This window comes from Anomalospiza imberbis, chromosome 6 (genome assembly GCF_031753505.1).
Source record: "Anomalospiza imberbis isolate Cuckoo-Finch-1a 21T00152 chromosome 6, ASM3175350v1, whole genome shotgun sequence".
Lineage (NCBI taxonomy): Eukaryota > Metazoa > Chordata > Aves > Passeriformes > Viduidae > Anomalospiza > Anomalospiza imberbis.
Window position 1 is genome coordinate 5,223,495 of NC_089686.1, and position 18,916 is coordinate 5,242,410.

The window sequence follows — 18,916 nt, forward strand, 5'->3', positions numbered from 1 at the left end:
CCTGCATCCCCCCTGTTTCAGCACTGGCACCCCCAAGTGCCTCCCCATGCTGCCAAACCCCCCCCATATTGCACGATTCCCTCCTCTGTGCTTCAGTTCCCTCTGGTTTTGCTGAGATCACTGAACTGCATGTGTTTTTACTGCCTTTTTCCATGCTTCTGCTATGGCTGTAGGACTTCTTTGTGAATGGTAGCTCCAGACAGGTAAGTGAGCACCTGCAGGAGTGTGATGTGGGGCTGGGGACAGGGACAGGGGGGCACGTGGCTGCTTCTGAGGGGGGTTGATGTGTGACAAACGGGGTTGAATCACAGAGGTGCAAAGATCACCAGAAGGAGCAGCTTGAAAGTTGATGCTGGGGAGGCTGGTAAGGCAGAACCCACCCTCTCTGCTGTCTGGCCTGAGGTGAAAGCCAATGTCTGAGTCCAGGAGTTGGATTTTTAGATGCAGCTGAACACAGAGAAGCTCCTAGCCCTGTGCAGTTTTTGTTTTCAAAAGATGGAAATAAACCCATGGGTTGAAGCTCTCTGCTTGGTCAGAGCAGGCAAGGCACATGAGAGGGGCAGCTGGTGCTGGGTGACTTGGGGCTCATTTTCCATCACCTGCCTCTCTTCCCACTTCTCATATCTGCGTGTTTTCTTTGTTGAAACAAGAAAATGAGTAAAAAAAAAAGGTAATTTCAGTGTTCACTCTCTGCCCTTGCAGTGGCCATGTGCCAGGTCTCCAATGCTCGTGGATGTTTGGTGTGGATCTGCAACGTTCAGGACCTTGCAGCTCCAGATTGTGTTCCTTCCAGAAGGATTAAATAGCCAGCTTTTAATTGATTAACCTTGCTAAAATATGCAATATGGTAAATTAAAACCTGGGGCATGAACTCCTCGGGCAGCCCTACAAAGCTGCTGTTATGTAGATCTGCCCATTTGCCCACAATGATTGTTATTCATCTGAAGGTAATGTGTTTAAGCCACTTAGGAGATATAGGTGCTTATGCCACACCAATTCCTGCTTTCAAATCCCTTCTTTTGGGAGGATTTCACTGAAAAAGCTGCTGGTTGCTTCTGCAAGTCTGATAGCCTGAATTGGTTAGCTTGCTCAGGAGGACTGATGCATGAGGGGTGATCACAGATGTTTTTGGAGCAGGGGTGAGGAACAAGAGCGATGCTGAGTGTGTGCAGCAGCCCGTAATGAAATCCTCCGTGCAAGGGTTTAATGAAGTATCACAAGTATGTATGCTAAGAAAGCCAGCCTTTATTTATTCAGCAGCACCCGTGTGTTTGCAGATTCTTAAATCTTCCCTGTCTGAGAAAATATTTACATTTCTAACCAGTGGCTTCAGAGCCAGCTCTGGTTTATGAAATGACTTACTGTGTTTCTATTACAGGTGAGGGGTTTTGTCCATAACCTGTGGTAACACTCCTGATTCATGGGGGCCCACTGTGTATCACACTGCTGTGTGCTGAGAGTACTAAATGTCCTTGCTGCTCCATGGCTCTTCTCCAGGCTTTTCTTCTTACTATTTTATTTTAGAAGGAAGATGCCATCGATGACACTTTGAGTTCCCGGCACAAAGTCAAGGAGCTTTCTGTCATAGACGGCCGGAGAGCTCAGAATTGCAACATCCTCCTCTCCAGGTATGGTCGATGCCTTGTTGCCCTCTGGGGAGTGGGGGATGCTTAATACCCTGCCCTGGGCTGCCCTGAGTGTGCTCCTCATCCCTGGAGCAGGGGGTTGATGACAGGAGCCAGTGCAGCAGGAGAGGCAGTGACACCTGAACCCAGCTATAGCCTTACATCCTCATGGTGGGGTGACCTGGAGGGGGGGCAGTGCCATTAAGGGGGTATGTGGCAATTTGGTGTCCCTGGAAAAGCCCCCGAGGGGCTGGGATACCCAGTGAGCTTTCACAGGAGGTGGAAGGGGGTTGATTTCACCTCTTATCTTTCTCAGTCTGGGTTTTGTTTGCTCTTTGCTGGTGGTTGAAGAGGGTCTGTCTGGGCTGGGGAAGTGCTGGGTATCAGCAGGGTTCAGGGAGCAGCAGGAATTCGGCCAGGACCTTGCTGCCCGCATCTGAATTTTGGGAAGGAGATGTCCCCCTTTTACAGCTGCCCTGCTGGTCTGACAGCCTCCCTCACACTCCTCACCAGGCAGGCTCAGCACTGCTACCAGCAATTTAATCTGATCTCCAAATGGCTGCCAAAATTATAAAAATTATTTTGGCAAGATAAACTACACCAATAAGACTGAATTTCCTGAGCAAAGGGAAACCAGATTGTGGTGGTCTGAAAGGATGAGCTGTCAGTGTGGCTACTTGGAAAAAAGCATCCAAAGAGCAGCAGAAAATGCCACTTGTTTCTGACTCACCCAGCAAAAAATAAATCCACCATCAGTAAAATTTAAAAATATTCACTCTGCTGTCTGGAGGCACAGAAGCTTCTGTGACACCCAGGACTGGCCAGGATGTAGCAGCATTGCTGCTACATTGGGTTTGCAGCCGAATTTGGTATTTTCCCAGACTGTGGGTTCCGTCTTGTTCTTCCAAGTGGAGATGGTGCCTTGTCTGTGCAGCCACCTGGAAAGCTTGGAGAGGCTGATATCTGCAAAAAAAAACCCCATCTGGGTGGGTAACTCAGCCCCTGGTGCTTCTCCCAGAGGTGGCTGGCAGTGAGAGCGATGAGTGCCACAGCATTTGGGGGTAAAACTGCCCTGCTTTTGGCTGGCTCTGCTCTGGGCTGCTTCTGGGGATTTTCGTGCTTCCTAGCAATCCAAATAAAAAAGGATGATGATGAAAGCAGAGTTTAAAGCAGCAGGCAAATGAGTATGTCTGTGGCAGGCAGCTATTAGCAAGTAAAACGATGGGATTTGGGGCACTGGCTGAGCTGCTCCTGGCATACGTAGGCTGAGCGTCGAGTGGGTTTAGGTGTGATTCAGCCAGAGGTTTAAGTGTCTATTTGGAAGTTAAGCACACAAATAAGCCCTTCAGTGGGAAGGGGAGAGACCCAAGCACTCAACTTCAAAGGCATCTTGCACATCCTACTGAGTGAAGGTCTCAATTTCATCTCACCAGCAAACCTTTCTCTTCCAAGAAAGCAATGGCTGGAAACAAATTGCCAGTAACTAATCCCACAGAAAGCGCAGGATGGAGGTTGCTGCCTGCCTGCCTTTCCCTGTGGGCCAGTTCCTGGGGGAGAAGCAGGATCAGACATGTCCTGCAAGGTGGTCCTCAGGCCTCTATTTGGCTTTTCCCAGGACCATCCTCATGCAGGGATGAGTGGCTTTGAAGTTGCAGTGACTTGCCCCAGATGCTGCTTTGGAAGTGCTTTAGAGTTCATCCCATGGTACTCCAAGGACCACAATTGAGCTTCTCTCCCCAAAATCCCTTTGGGTGATTGGATGCCAAGTGTCTCAGAGGTGGTGTAGGGATAAAGCCCAAGCATCCTTTTAGTATTCTCAGGTCCAGCTCCTGCATCTCCAGCAGGCTTTATGTATCACTGGGCAAACCCTTTTGCCTCTGCCCACTCCAAAGCTGAGCAGAGCAGTGGTTCCCTGGTCCCAGTGTTCCAGAGGGACTGGTCTGGCACCTGGGCTGCTGCTGTCCCACCTCTCTTGCATGGCCACCACGGGGCTGAGCAGACTTTCACATGTGAAAGGACCTGCAAGCTTAGCCCCTGGTTTAGCCCAGACATTTGTGAGCTCACCAGGCATTGTCTGGCTCGCAGCGTGGAAAGATTACGGCCAGTGAGATACTTTATCTCTCTCTGTAGATTTATTTTTTTGCCTGTTTCCCTTGCTTTGGGAGAAATTACTGCGCAGTGAGATCACTGGATTTTCCTCCAGCTTGTAATGCAGCACAAGAACATTTTTAACGCTTGCTGTTTCCTTCTGTTTTTTGGAGATGGCTTTGCTGATGTCAGTGCCTCACCGTGTCTCCCTCTGTGAACCCACCACGTCCTTGCTTTTGCTCCCTGTGTATGGGTGTGTATTTTTAGTCCTGCTTTCTGCCAGATGCAAATGCACCCCTCGCTCCATCGTTTTCCGGCTGTGCTGGCAGTGAATGGCCTGTTTGATTCCTCTCTCCTGGCGAGGCGACATGAGGCGGTTTTTTTTTTCCCTCAAATGAATGTGGCTTTTCAGGGAGGGCGCGTCCCATTCCCGGCAGAATTTGTTTTTCCCCTTCACACTTATTTCGTCCTCCGCGGGGTCTGACAAAAGCCACGGCGAGCAGCCCGGGCTGGCGAGCTGTCACCTCGCATCGCCGGGCTGCTGCCTCTAAATCCCTGTGACAGCAAGTCCTGTGACCCCGTTCCTCTCAGACGGCTCGCCTTCGACAGCTGCTGCCAACAATGATAATTATTGTGGTTATAGATAAGCTTCTAGCTTTCACTGGCCCCTTTCCCATCAAATTGTCTGAGAAGCTGTTTTCTTCTGGCGCCCCGCGCTTGCTCTCTGCTGATGCAGGGGCAGGCTCTTGTTCTTGGCACTGGCTTGTGATGATTCCTGAGAAAAGTTGGGGTTTTTTTTTTCCAATCTCATTCTTTTTAAATGCATTTTTATTGTTGACTATGCTTTTAATGAGTAAGGGCTTAAAAGAGTCACCCTTGTCTTCCCCCACCCTCCTGGAGATGATCATGGTGCTTTCCTGTGCTTTAGGTGTTTGCTATGGATGAGGAGTAGCTGCCTGCCCACCCCTTTATAAGGAGCATTTTTGCCTCCCAGGAATACCCAGATGCCCAGATCTAGCCAATGTCTGCTTTTTATCAGGGTGGAGACCAGTGCTGGTGGTCTGAGCATTCCTGTTTCTGCTGGGGTGTAAAAGGAGTTCTCCTGCAGCTTCATATCCCACCTTGGATCATGTCCCATCCTTGCCACTGCCATTGTAAGGGACAGGCAGGGTGACCCCAGGATGTGACTGCTTGTTATTGCAAGCAGCAGAGGGGATATTTTCCAAGGATTCTGGATTTGTTCCTTGCATGATGACCCCAACATTTTGCTGCTGCTCAGTGCAATCTTTGAGCTTCCTCCCCTGGCTGAGGTAGATTTTAATTCACTCCTTAATTAACACACCCTCTCTAGGGTGCTCCCTTGAGGAGGAGGAGGTGAGAGAGGACTGAGTGCAGGGTGAGAAACATGGGCTCATAAGGAATGAAGATTTACTTACCAGGTCTGTAAGATGCACCTGTCTCAATAAAGCTAATCCTTCACTTCTAGTCTTGAGCAAAATATTCCAAGCTTAACCAAGCCCTTGCTACCCTGGCCTTAGAGACCAGAACCCTTCCTGTATCAGCTTTAGCTTCCAAAAGCCAACTCCACAGTCTCAGTCTGCTCCCTGAAGAGAAGTGGGGGTGAAAAACACCCTCCTTGTTTAATTACTCAGAGTGATCAAGTCAGCTCCCAATCTTCTTTTTGATCTGCTGATCAGGTTGACTTCCAAGGTCTCACATCCTGCTGTAGGGTGTGTTTCTGGTTTCAGCTCATTCCTTTGAGCCACATCCAGTGTTTCAGCATCCCTTGGCAGCACTGATCACCAATACTGAGGCCATGGGGTTCCTCAAACAGGTCTTTTCAACTCTGTGGTTTTTCTCTGCATGCAAACACAGGGAATTACATTTTTTAAGCTGGATCTGTTGCAATGGCTTTAACCACGACTGCATGCCAAGAGAGAGAGAGGATGTAATGGAGTTGCAGGAGTTTCTGGGCTTTCCCTTTATTTAATTTAGATCATTTTATAGACCACAATGCAAAGAATAAGAAAAATACGTGTGGTTTTGCAATCAAATCCTTGCAGGGAGCGGTTCCTTGCAGTCAAATTAAACTGTAATTATTGGCTGCTGTAGCCCAGGAGGAGCTGAGGGCATCTTTCCATCTCTCTGTTGCCTCAGTGTGGGCTGCTGGCAGAAAAATCCCTGCCAGGAAAGCCCAGCCGGGTGGTGCTCGCTGTGACACAGTGGTCTGTGGTTTTGGAAATCTCCAATTTGAGGCTGCATCTTCAGTTCCTGTTAGGTGAAGCAGAGGAAGAAAAAGGTTGAGGAGACTGGTTTCCAGCATCTTACACTTCCAAGAGCATTGAATCCCCACCCCTCCAAAGAAAACCAAACTGATGGGTTCCTTGGGATGCTGAGCATCCACTTGTCCAAATTTTGGATTTCTTTCTGATTTTTTTCCTAGAGGTAGACTCCAGCTGAAGGTAGTCAGGAAAAGTGGGAGAGACAATGTTTGAATCCAAGAACAGCGTTGGAAATTGGCCAGATTTTCCTTAAGGGTTGTAGCAGTGGGTTCAGGGGCAGTGCTGAGCTGCGCTCCTGAGCCTGGGCTGGGCTCTGTTGCCAGTGGGAATGTGACCTCACTGTGGCCTTCGGGGGTGCTGGAACTGCAGGAGCAGCATTGCCACGGCCAGGAGTTACATCTGAAAGTTGGATATTTCATGTACTGCTTACAGTGCTTACATAAAGTACTGTTAAACGGGGAAATAGGGAATGGCAGCTGCAGTGTGGGGAGAGGGAATGGGTTTGGGGGGTTTGACCCCCTGTTTGCAGCAGGGCCAGGGCTGCTCAGTGCTGTGCTGAGCCTTGGCAGAGCACAGTCCTACCACATTTCTCACACATCCTCCTTCATAACGTGCTGGATAGAGCTGTTTGTGATGCTGCTGCTGGCTGGGGGTTCAGCTGTTCATGTTGCACAGGTGTGTAAGGAAATGCTCCTGAGCCTTCCCCAGCTGCTGGGCTGGAATAACTCTCCTTTCCCTCCACCTCCCAGGCTGAAACTCTCGAACGACGAGATCAAACGAGCGATTTTGACGATGGATGAGCAGGAGGACCTCCCAAAAGACATGCTGGAGCAGGTGGGCAACGTGTCTCGTGCTCTTTTGTGGTTGCCTCATGCTGAGACAACGCTGTGCAAAGTGCTTGGGACCAAAAGCACAGCTTTGAGAGTGCTGGGCCCCAAATTATTTACCAGCCACATGTTTAAAAACCACCCAGGTGGGCTGGAGCAGCAGGAAAGCAGCTTGGTTGTGGCATCAGTGCTGGGAGCAGCATGGTCCCCATGTGCCATTCCTGTACCTGGGCCTGCCCTGGGACCCTGAGGTGGGGCCATTTTGCCTTTTTGTGGCTGCAGCTTGAAGTTTGTGCTCAGTGGTGGTTTATTTTTGAAAGGTTTGACAGTGTTTTTCCAGTCCTCAAAAGGGGAATCCCATTTTCACCCCCTCTGAATCCCTTTGGAGGCATATTATTCACCTGTCCTTAAAGCTGAGCTGGTAATTGCACTTTGAGCCGAGATGTGGGAGGATTCATTTCACAAAATTTCCATCTGCTAATAAGTAGAGTTGCTGCAAATGGGAGTCCCTGACTGACATCTCCTCTGGCAGAGCTGATGTTGAAACCTCCTTGGAGCAGACTTAATTCATTTGTTGTAAAAGCTGAGTGATGGCAGGGCAGAGGCAGGAGACACTGATGTGATGGAGTAATGTGAGGAAGGTCACAGGGACAGCAGTAACACTTATTTCACAGGTGCCTTGGGGTCACTGTCTGCACGTGCTGAAAAGGTGTCAGACTCCAGGAAATAAATCACTTTTTAGCTCCTGAAATAGCGTGCATGGATCTCATGTGCACTGCTGTGCTTTCTCTGGTCAGCTCCTGAAGTTTGTTCCTGAAAAGGGTGACATTGACCTGCTGGAAGAGCATAAGCACGAGCTGGACCGCATGGCCAAGGCTGACCGGTTCCTCTTCGAAATGAGCAGGTTGGTGGCCCAGGGGACACATTTTGGCCAGTGGCTGCACAGGCTGACTGGGAGGTGGCTGTTTCATGGAGCCTGCTTGGGAAATAAGCCCTTCTTACTGTTTTTCACATCAAGAAATGAGTGGGCCAAGCAGACAGGAGGTGCTCCAAATTATAAGGATTATTTCTGATGCTCTGGTCCTAAAATCAGGGTTGTGCTCCCATGCAAGCAGCAGCTGGACAGAGCAGGGGAGAGGGATAGGGAAATGGATTTTGTGGTGGTTCTGGGTTGATGGTTGGACTAGATAATCCTGAAGGTTTCTTCTGACCCTGATGATTCTGAGATCCTGTAATCTAACCTGGTCAGGTGGAAGGTGTCCCTACAGGGCAAAGGGGTTGCAACTAAATGATCTTTCAGTCCCTTCCAACCCAAACCATTCTGTGATTCATTGTGGCCCAGGTGGGAAGTGCTGTTAGAATGATAACACAATGCTCCTTTCCCTTTCATCCTAATGAATATTCAGGCCTGATGGATGTCCATTTTGCCCTGCTGTGTAGATGAGTCCCACTTCTCACCTCAGGACTGACTCATCTCCAGGGCTCCTGAGACTACATGAGACTGAAAGGAAATGTCATTTCTTCCTGCTCCTGGTAGCAATCATTTAAGACTTAGGAGTCTTCAGGGATGAATAACCTTATCTATTGCATGCACATCCTCTAGACGTGCCTGGTTAAAATCTTGAAGCTCCTTATTTGAATTGAACTGAGCATTGAGCTCTTTGAATTTCTTAGCTGAACTTCAAGCCAGTCACTTGTTGGCAAGGTCAGCAAGTTTTACAATTGGAGATTGCACTGGGAGATCAAAAATAGAAATGCTCCTGTCCTCCCTGAGCGCTGCACCGATGAGCACCGATGTGCTGTGTGCCTGCTGAGTGTCAAAGGCAGGCAGCATGGAGCTGTGGAGCTCAGACCTGAGCCCTCGGGGCTCAGTGACTCAGAATGAGCTTTTCTATCACAGGTCACCTTTCTTCTTCACAGACTCTTACCCAAGTGTTGCTCCCGTGCCTTCACCCTTTGGAAAGCACAATGTGCTGATGCAAATGTTTTCCTTGATTTCCAGCAGGGCTTTTTAATTTTGCCCTGTGGTCTGTAACCCAGTGTGATGTCTTTGTCACCTCTGATTAGTACAACAGCGTAGCTCATGGCTCTGTGTGTGAGCACGACTCCCGTGGGTCCTTGGTGCAAGTGACTCAAGTCAGACTGCCATGTGAATACAAGTGAGATCTTGGTTAGCATAAACACAACTGACATGAGCAGAGCCATCACTGACTTGCCCAGGAAAGGGGCTTTCCAGCCCAGTCCATCAGTCTGATGATCAGAAGGTCCAGTTTCATTAGTTCTGGTCATAGGTGAGCCTCTCTCCAGCTGCAGCTCATCACAAAGCCATAGGGAGCCCAGACCTCGTCAGCACCTTTGCTTTGGAGTGGTTGTGAAAGAACTGTTTGTTCATACCAATGGGGTGTAAAAATCCACTTGTTGAACCTGCTGAGTTAAGGGGATAGGCTTAAGCATGTGCTTAAGAACCCCCGGGGATCCACCCCAGGACAGCTGTAGCTTCACTTGTCATTTTTTCCCATCCCAGCACAGTTTCAGGGAGAAAAGGGGTCATTATTTTTTAATCACCCTGGTTCAGGCATGCTTTGTGAGCACAGCTGTGAGCAATGGAGCTCTGCCTGGAGCCAGCAAAGCTCAGCCTGCTCCTCCTCTTTGTTTTCCAGGATAAACCATTATCAGCAAAGGCTGCAGTCCCTCTACTTCAAGAAGAAGTTTGCAGAGAGAGTTGCAGAGGTCAAACCCAAAGTAGAAGGCAAGTGACCAGACCTGCTAAGGGACTTTGTGCCAGCACAGGGATCACTCCCAGGAAGAGCATCCTCTGTGCCAGGATGAGCCTGGTCCACAGGGAGCGGGAAGGGAAGGGAAGGGGTTGGTGGTCACTCTTTGGGGGAGTGAAGGGGTTGCTGGTGGGCTGTTGTGACAGGGGGTAATGTCCCACCCCTCTCTGCTTTCAGCCATCCGTGCTGGCTCCAAGGCAGTGCTGCAGAGCAGCAGCCTCCAGCAGCTCCTGGAGGTGGTCCTGGCCTTTGGGAACTACATGAACAAGGGCCAGAGGGGCAATGCCTTCGGGTTTAAGATCTCCAGCCTCAACAAGATTGCAGACACCAAGTCCAGCATTGACAAGTGAGCAGCCCCTGCCCTTATCCTTGGTAGCATTCACGGGCCCCAGGGGTGTTGGGGGGATGCAGGGGTCATTAGCATTACCTCTGGGACATGGGTAGGTGGGAGCAGTCCCCTCCTCTTGCTGCCCAGTTTGGCACATCCAGTGATGCGAGTGTGCATTTTTTTGAGCAGGACAGCTTTCAAGGGAAGCCAAGCTGCAGATCAGCACAGCGATTGATGGGGCCTTTCCTTCCTGGGCTGGCTAAACTGCAGCCAAGGCTGATTAGGAGGATCGTCTTCCAAATGCTTTTTAACTCCTTTGGAGATGCCAAGAGCCAGAGAAAGGGTTCCCAGGGGCTTATCTCCACAGGAGCTCCCTCTGCCACTCTCTCATGCTGATGCAGCCATTGCCTGGTTTGCTCTGCCCTGCTGAGCTCTGTTCACAGTGCAGGAGGAGCTGGGTCAGGTCTCAAACCTGCCTGGTCTCAGCCATCAGTGAAGACAGTGGAGGAGAAGAGCAGTGATTCTCAAGTCACCTCCCTTGGGTTCCTCCTGTGGAGAACCCTTGCTTGCAGGGACCAGGCTGCTCTGCCCTGTAGCTGTGCACAGGACAGACCCATCCCATGTCCCCAGAGAGGCATCAAGCAGCATCCTTGCAGAAATCCTCAAATAGTTCATTACTAGGGTTTAACGAGGGGTTTTGACTGAACAATGAGCCCCCCAAGATGCTGCCACACTGACCTCTCTGCTCCTCTCTCCTAGGAACATCACCCTGCTGCACTATCTCATCACTGTCGTGGAAAAGAAATATCCCAAAGTCCTCCGCCTGCACGAGGAGCTGCGAGACATCCCGCAGGCAGCCAAAGTCAAGTAAGCAGGGATTGAGGTGGCACTTAGGCAGCCCTGGGAGCACCTCTCCCCTCATTTCAGCCTGCTTTTCTGTGTCACCTCACCCCAGCTCACCCTCCTGGCCAGATCCTGGCTGCTGGGCTGTATCCCATGCCCGTGGCCACGCTGGCCCAGAGCAGCCCAGCACTCAGAAGCAAGCATCACCTGGCAGCTTTAAATCACAGCCCTTGCAGTGAAGGCTCTAAACTTCTGAGCTTGGGGGAGGAGAGCTGCTTGGAGCAGCCGCTTCCTGTTGCTATCTCACCACAAAAGCATTTAATTAATTTCTAATGGAGCATTAAGTAATCCGGGAGGAAGCGGCTGCGGTGTGGCTGCAGATAAAGGGCAGCTGTTTATCTTCATGTGCCAGGGAGGCTCTGCCTGCAGCACAGGCAGGACCAGGCAGCTGTGGGAGGGACTCACCTGCATCCAGCTCCTGCCTGCCTCTTGTTCTACCAACATGGAGTTTCTGGGGTTTGCAACCAGCTTTTTAACCCTGCCCAGTGACCTCTTGGGAACAGGCTGCCCCAGTTCAGCAAAGCCCTTAAACACAGGCGGAACCTTTGAGTTCAGGAGGAATCTGCCTTTGCCCTGCAAAGCCCTCAAGTATGTGCTGAAGTATGTACCTCTGAAATCAGTGAGGCTCTGGTTTGGTTTTAAACTCCAGCAGGAGTTGATGGGCTTTGATGCTTCAGGGAAGTGAGCAGCAAAGGTCACACGTTTCTGCAGCCATTTATGTTAGCTGTGGACATGAAAAGGGGCTGAAACTGCACCCCTTTAGAGAGGATGCAGTTAGAACAGCATACCCAGAGAGATTGTGGATGCCCCCTCCCTGGAAGTGTTCCAGGCCAGGTTGGACAGGGCTTGGAGCAGCCTGGGATAGTGGAATGTGTCCCATGGCAGCAGGGTTGGAACTGGATGGGCTTTGAGGTCCCTTCCAACCCAAACCCTTCCATGATGCTAAGAAATATACATGGAGTTTACAGTGGCTCGAGGGTCTTCTAAGCCTCAAAGCTCTCTTGTAGCAGTGGTGGGTTCCCAGGGAAGACGTGTACTGGACAAAACAGGGATCCTCATGTATAAAATGTAAAATAATCACCAGCTGTTGGGGTTGAGCACAGTGACAGGACAAATCTTGGCATGCAGGGAAGAGTGTTCTTCTGCCAGCGGGTGGTTTGGCACTGGAACAGGCTCCTCCAGGGCTGTGGTCACAGCACCAAGCCTGGCAGAGCTCCAGAAGCATTTGGACAATGCTCTCAGGCACAGGGTGGGATTCTTGGGGCTGTCCTGTGCAGAGCCAGGAGCCGGACTTGGAGATCCTTGTCAGTCCCTTCCAACTCAGGATATTCCATGGTTCTGTGGGTGTGTGGTGCTCAGTTTGTAGGCATCAGCTGAGGGCATGGCTGAGCAGGACATGCTCCATGCTGGTGGAGACTCTGGCTTTCCCATGCTCCTGACCTGCAGCTGTTGCACAGACACACGAATGGGAAAGAAAACGCCTGCACAGAGGGTTTCTTTACCCCCCTGAACTTCATCATTTCGCTCTAAACTGGACACCATATGTAACATTTGGGTTTGGTCCAATCTAGAGCGAAACCAGAAAGTTTCTAAAGCTCTGGAAAACCCTGAATTCCCCCCAGTCCTGCAGCTGTGAAGCAGAAATTGCCGCCTCTGTCAATCCCACCGCTAGTAATGAACTGCTGGAGCACAGGCCTCCCAAAACTGCATTTTCCCAGACTAAACCTGCCAGGAATGCTTGCCCCATGACCCAGAGTCAGCATTTCTAAGGACCCCAGCCCTCGCACAGACACCCCTGGAAAGGCATCAAGCCTGTGGTCACTGAGGCTTTGTGAGAAAGCTTCCCCTGACACAGTAGTGGTAGAAACCCGTAAGCACTTGAATTTGAAGCTCATCAGGGGCTTGAGCCTTGTGTAAACAAAGGCAGCGCCAGACGTGGTGATTTATTTTTATTTCTCTATATTTGGGCTGTCTTCCTTTGTGAAAGCCTCGCTGCTCCTCGGAAGGATGCTTTGCCTGGTGTTCACCCAACCGTGGTACCCTGAATAACTCTTCTCTGTGCACTGGGACAATGATCTCATCTACCCCTGGACCTGGAGAGAAATCTGTGCCCAGCAAGGCACTCTCCTGAGCCATCCTTTCACTTGGAGAGGGCTGGAGGCTGCTGAGCTTGCTAAACCTGCACAGTCCCCTTGATGAAAAATACAGAAAAGCACTTTGCTTTGAAACAAACAGCTGCAGCCACTTTGAGATAGTCCCAGCTTAGAGGCTGTCAGCCTGATTTGCTGCTTGAGACACGCTGATCTGCAGAAAGGAGGCAATGTGGGCAGGGTTGGGGTCTTTCATGGGAAAGCCATGGTCAAGTTGATCAGGGAGCTGTAGATTTTGCTGGGAAAAGCTGAAAATTAACATCTTGCTATTTCCAACAGCATGACCGAGCTGGAGAAAGAAATAAACACTCTGAGAAGCGGCCTGAGAGCGGTGGAGACTGTAAGTATTATTTAAATCAAGTATAGTCCAGCCTGGCTCCAAGCAGCACTGCATTCTTCCTTGGGGAGGCAGGCCAGGGAGCTCCCAGTGAAGCTGCTTTTATCTCATATCTCACATCCTGGAGATCTGTTTGCCTTTCCTTCCTGCCCTGCACGTGTGCCTGTCCTCTCAGGGCTGTTCTGGCACTGAAGTCACCATGTGTGATTAGGCACACACATGGTTTGTGTCTAATACACCAAGGGAGGCTGAGTAAGCCTAGAGATGATGCCCAAGGAGGACCTGTGATGTGCAGAGGAGTCCCCCCTTGGCTGTAAAACCAGTGAGAGTTGGGGAGCACTTCTGCAGCACAGCTGAAGTGGTGATGGTATCCCAAAGGTCTCACTATCTTGCTGAATTATCCTGCTTCCATAAACTTTCCTGCAGGTTTTGGCCTAAAAGCTTACTTCAGGCAGTGTAATCCAGGTGTCATGCATGGCAGGGGCAGCAGCAGTGGTGGTGCCAGCAGAACCCCTGGCACTGATTCAGGCACACTCCCAATGACACTACCAGAGGCCAGTGGTATTTGTGTCCCTCATCAGCCAGGGCCTGACCAGATTTACCTTTTTTTTTCCTCCCAAAGGAGTTGGACTTCCAGAAGTCTCAGGTTCAGCAGGCAGGTGACAAGTTTGTGTCTGTGGTCAGCCAGTTCATCACATTGGCCAGCTTCAGCTTCTCGGATGTCGAAGATCTCCTGATGGAAGCAAAAGAGCTGGTAAGGCCACCAATGTCCTTGAGATCTGAGATTTTCAGCCTCACCTCCTTCTCCCTGGCTGTACCCATTGTCCAGTTGGCATTGTCCTTCTGACCCATGCTTGGGCATTATCACAGACCTCCCTGAGGCCATGGCTAACCCAGGCCACCCCTTTGGCCTGCTGATGCTAACCTGGCAGAGATGTTCCCAGCAGCGAGTTAGGACTGGTGACAAATGCTCTGCAAACTGTAGCATCTTCTGCTGACTTGGCCAGGTCTGGAGGAGAAGGTCTGATTGTGGTCCCCAGCCTCTGCGGAAGCTCACTCTGAAGCAATTTTCCATGGTTGTTGGAAGGGATGGGCCAGATTCAAGTTGCGTTCCTGTTTTCTCTTAGGAAAGCAGAAACATCCCCGTTTTATAAACTTTATATCACATGAGGAGAGTGTTTGCAGCCTTCCCTCCCCCACCAGAATCTCTAGTAACATGGCAGAGAATTGTAATATCTTGATTAAAATCAGCAAGATTAACCTCAATTATATTGACTTATATAGTGGCACTTCTCAGATTCCTCCCTGCATCTTGAAGTGTTAAGTCTCTTAAGTAAACAAAGAAATAAAAATTCACTAAATATCTTTTGAAGAGCCAGGGGCACCCCTGCAAATAAAACTAAATCATACAGGCAGGCTTTAAAAATGTTCCTCTTGGTCTACCCTGCAATATCAAAGCAACTAATAAATCTGTTGGTGCTTTGATTTTGTTTTTCTTCTCTTTTAAGTGTGCTTATCTCCAGAATGTGCCTTCACAATTTTAACAAACTTGCCCTGCACAAAGAGTCTCCTTCAGCCTGGAAGTGAGAACAAAGAGTGTCAGTCCCAAGGACAGCTCGGGGGCTGCTTGGGGACCGGGACATGTTGGCAGATCATGGATGTCCTGTCCTGACCTCTGCTACAGCCTCATTCGACTCCCTCACATTACTGGTGTGCAAACAGCACAAAGAGGCAGGAAAACTCCCTATTTCCCTGCCCAGGGCTGTGCCTGAGCCTGGGCAGAAATCTCTTTTAGAAGTTTCACCAACACATTTGGTTTCAATAGCAGAGCATGTGGCAATGATAAATAATACCCCAAAAATACTTCAAAGAAAAACTTAAAAGTGCAAGTTTCCCTTCCCCTGCCGTGTTTACTATTAGTTTTATGTCTTCAGTCCCACAATATTTTGCTTCCTTGTTTTTATTGCTGCTTAGTTAATAAAGTGGAGCTGGGGCAGGGGAGGCTCAGCAGAGCCAGAGGCAAGATGGGGAGAGGGGGCTTGATAGTGATCCAGGTCTTGCAGGGCAGCAGGTAACATCAGGTGATGTATTTCAGGTTTAAATCAAGGCTTGATGAGGCAAAGCCCTGCTGTGTGCTATGGCTGCTGGAAGTGTTTCACTCTGCTCCGTCAGGTTGAAAGTTTTTGAAAGTTTCACCAGTCCAGTGGATTTAGCCAAGACTGATGCACCCCTGTCTTCTCTCTTCCAGTTTTCCAAGGCTGTGAAGCACTTTGGAGAAGACACAGACAAAATGCAGCCTGACGAATTCTTTGGCATCTTTGACCAGTTCCTTCAAGCTGTGACCGAGGCCAAGCAGGAGAATGAGAACATGAGGAAGAGGAAGGAGGAGGAGGAGCGCCGGGCACGCATGGAGGCACAGGTGAGCACACACCAGCAAGTCTGGCATGGAGGCACAGGTGAGCACACACCAGCAAGTCTGGCAGCCCCCCCAGGGCGTCTGGGAGTGGCAACCATGTCATGATGTCCCCACGGTGGTCAGGGTGGCACAGGCAGCACTGAAGACTGGGAAGGGAGCTTCGGTGGTCTTAGACCCAATGGCTTTTCACTTTTGATTACTTGATTAATGACCTTGGTTGGGGAGGTGTTGCAGCTGAAATGTGCAGCAGAGCTGGTGCTGTCTGTCGGCTGCTGTGACCCACAAGCAGCAGCCATGGGGCTGTGACCCTCAGCCCATGGGTTTTATCACAGAATCTCAGAACCATAGAATGGTTTGGACTGGAAGTGACCTAGTTCTAGTTCCAACCCCGTCACTGTGGGCTTGGACACCTTCCACTAGACAAGGTTGCTCCATGCCCTGTCCAACCTGGCCTAGGAGCACTTCCAGGGATGTGGTCTATCAATAACCCAGACCAGCTGTCATGTGCTAAACACTGGGGTGGGAAACAACCCTTGTTCCGTGAGTTTGGGGATCACCATGCATGTGTTGGGCACCCCCACAACCACCTGTGTGAGACTGAGGTGCCTTCTTTCCCCCCCACCACCACGACCTGCAGCTGAAGGAGCAGCGGGAGCGGGAGCGCAAGGCGAGGAAGGCGAAGGAGACCGGGGAGGAGAGCGGTGAGTTCGACGACCTGGTGTCGGCCCTGCGCTCGGGCGAAGTCTTCGACAAGGACCTCACCAAACTGAAGCGCAACCGCAAGCGCATCACCAACCAGCTGGCGGAGAGCGGCCGCGAGAGGCCCGTCACCAAGCTCAACTTCTGAGAAACAAACTGACAGCAAAACCCAGCAAAAGACACGCGGGTCAGTCTTTCTGAAGTGGCTGTGGTTTTTGGGGTTTTTTTTTGTTGTTGTTTCCATGACACTGCCTTGCGATTCCAAGTGGAACAGTGGCACACTCTCTGTCCCCGCGGGCGAGTGTGTGTATGTAGATACTGTGTATATAGTCGGGTCGGGAAGTGTGGAGGGAGGTGTGTGAGCAGCTCACGTTGGTGAGTGCCAGCACCGCCTCCTCCCCACTCCAAAAAGTAGTTCTCCCCATGCACAAGCACAATGCCGCGTCCGTGGAGCAAGAGAGGACCCAACCCCAAGCCGTCGGTTGTCCCTGTTGTCCCAAAGCCAACGGGGATCTCCTGCTCAGACCCCCCCAGGGCCATTTGCAGGGGACGCCTTGCACACACGCCGAGCGGTTTAAAGAAGAAAAGAAAAGGAAAAAAAAAAAGCAAAGTTGACTGAACTTTAATCCATTGTTTGTTTGTTTGTTTTCTCTCATTGTTGTGATTATTCTGAGAAACTCACAGATCTGTGCGTTCGCGCTGGTTCTAGAGCTCGGCGCCGCGGGTGCTCCCGGCGATGCTCTTCCCGTCATCCTTGGGAAATGCTCTTTTTCCTCCTGCTGCCACCTTGCTAAAGGACAAACTTTACCCCAAAGTGCTTCTCGCTGTAACGCCACACTGATGTATTTATACTTTTGCAACGTTTTCTGGCCCAAGACGGTGGGAAAGGTTCAGCTCTCGGAGGAGACGAAGAGCATAAACTTTTGTGTTGTAACTTTTGTTCTTGCTTTCTGTTCAATGGGACAAACTGTATCCTCTGTCAAGGTGGGTCAGGACCAAAGGTCTCTGAAGTACAAAGGGGTTGGGGTAAAACCCACCAGCTTTCACCCGCCTTCTTTTCCTTTTTCTTTCTCGGACACACAGAAGCAGCGATGCCAAGAAACACTCGTCTCTTAGCCAGGTCCTTTTTTGACTGGTTTGCTGTTCATTGTCATTGCAAATTTGTAAGCAGAACTACCTGTCAAATGTCAGTCCAAAAAAAAAAAAAAGACAAAAAAAAAAAACCAATAATAAAAGTAATTCAGAGCTCTCAGGGAGTAATAATTTAAGGGTTTAGAAAATTAAGAATTGGAGAATAAAAAATAACCACCATTAACATATTAACATTTCTATTCTTAAATTATGCTGAGTATATAGAGGACTGTTACTTTTTACTTTTATTTATTTGTGGTATGTTTTTTAAGAAAGCAAAACAAAACCTTTTTATACCACCAATACTTTTGTGATCTTTTTTTTTGTTTGTTTGTTCTTTTTCCTGTGGAGAGATGAGTTTGTCCCTGTTGCACTAGATATTAACACTATTTGAAATAAGGTTGGTTGTTCTTTTTTTTTTTGTCAGATAATCGGTATTACTGGTGGGTATGGGATGTCAGTTAACTATATGTACTGTATAGCAAAAGTGCTGTTTAAACTAATTTGTATAAAAAAAAAAAATATGGTTCTAAGCACCTGAAGGCCACGGGGTCTGTGTGCTGAGTGAAAGCTGTGAAATCTCTCTCGAAGCAGAGTTGTCAAGAGCTGTGGTTTTACCATTTTGTTCTTTTCTTCATTGCAACGTTTAACGCACTGTAGATTAAAAAAAAAGAAGAAGAAGAAAAAAAAGGAAAAAAGAAAAAAATTACTTTCTGAGTAGCATTTAAAGCAGTAATAAATAAAGCAGGTAAGTGCAAAAATAAGGTCCAGCACCTCATAGCCAAGCAGCTGCAAAACCTGCAGATTATGTTCAAAGGTGGAGTTAAGCACTTTGCTTTAAGAAGGAGGGGGAAATAAAGACAAAAGGTAATGATAATACTATTCCTTAACTAAAGTGCCTCTATTTATATTTTTTATTTATGGCTGAAAAAAATGGGGCTGATACAATTGAGGGAATGGACTATGGGGGGAATTGAAAATATATAAAATAAGAAGGAAAAAAAAAAGGTTAAAAAGAAAAAGTTTGGCTTCTGATGGTTTAAGGAATGGTTGGTCACACGTATTTAATTGGGCAGGTGGTGGGGGTCAGAAAGGGCAGTCTCCTCCTAGGGTCCCTGGGTGCCAGCACCCACCCCAGCTCCTGCCTCTGCAACCCCAGTGCCACATCAGGACCTTTCCTGACAGATTTCCTCTTGCCCTTCCAAACCTCTTGGGTTGTTTTTTTTTTTTTTTATTGTTTTACAACAGCCTGATTATCAGGCTGACTTTGCCATTTCTTTGTTTTCTTTCAAAAAAAAAATAGAAAAAAGAAAAAAATATTATATCTCTATAAATAAATACAAAAGGCTGTGTGCA

General features: G+C 49.2%; 1 protein-coding gene across 1 annotated transcript in view; it reads left to right on the forward strand.

Annotated features, from left to right (window-relative positions):
* Positions 1-18,235, forward strand: part of DAAM1 (dishevelled associated activator of morphogenesis 1) — a 90,655-nt gene extending 72,420 nt beyond the window's left edge. The window contains exons 17-27 of the mRNA XM_068192114.1: positions 174-203; positions 1,525-1,628; positions 6,745-6,829; positions 7,620-7,726; positions 9,483-9,571; positions 9,774-9,942; positions 10,684-10,791; positions 13,257-13,317; positions 13,937-14,068; positions 15,563-15,733; positions 16,368-18,235. Of these exons, the coding sequence (XP_068048215.1) occupies positions 174-203; positions 1,525-1,628; positions 6,745-6,829; positions 7,620-7,726; positions 9,483-9,571; positions 9,774-9,942; positions 10,684-10,791; positions 13,257-13,317; positions 13,937-14,068; positions 15,563-15,733; positions 16,368-16,577 (1,266 nt within the window). The 3' untranslated portion in view covers positions 16,578-18,235. The remainder of the gene's footprint in view (positions 1-173; positions 204-1,524; positions 1,629-6,744; positions 6,830-7,619; positions 7,727-9,482; positions 9,572-9,773; positions 9,943-10,683; positions 10,792-13,256; positions 13,318-13,936; positions 14,069-15,562; positions 15,734-16,367) is intronic.
* Positions 18,236-18,916: the final 681 nt, after the last annotated feature.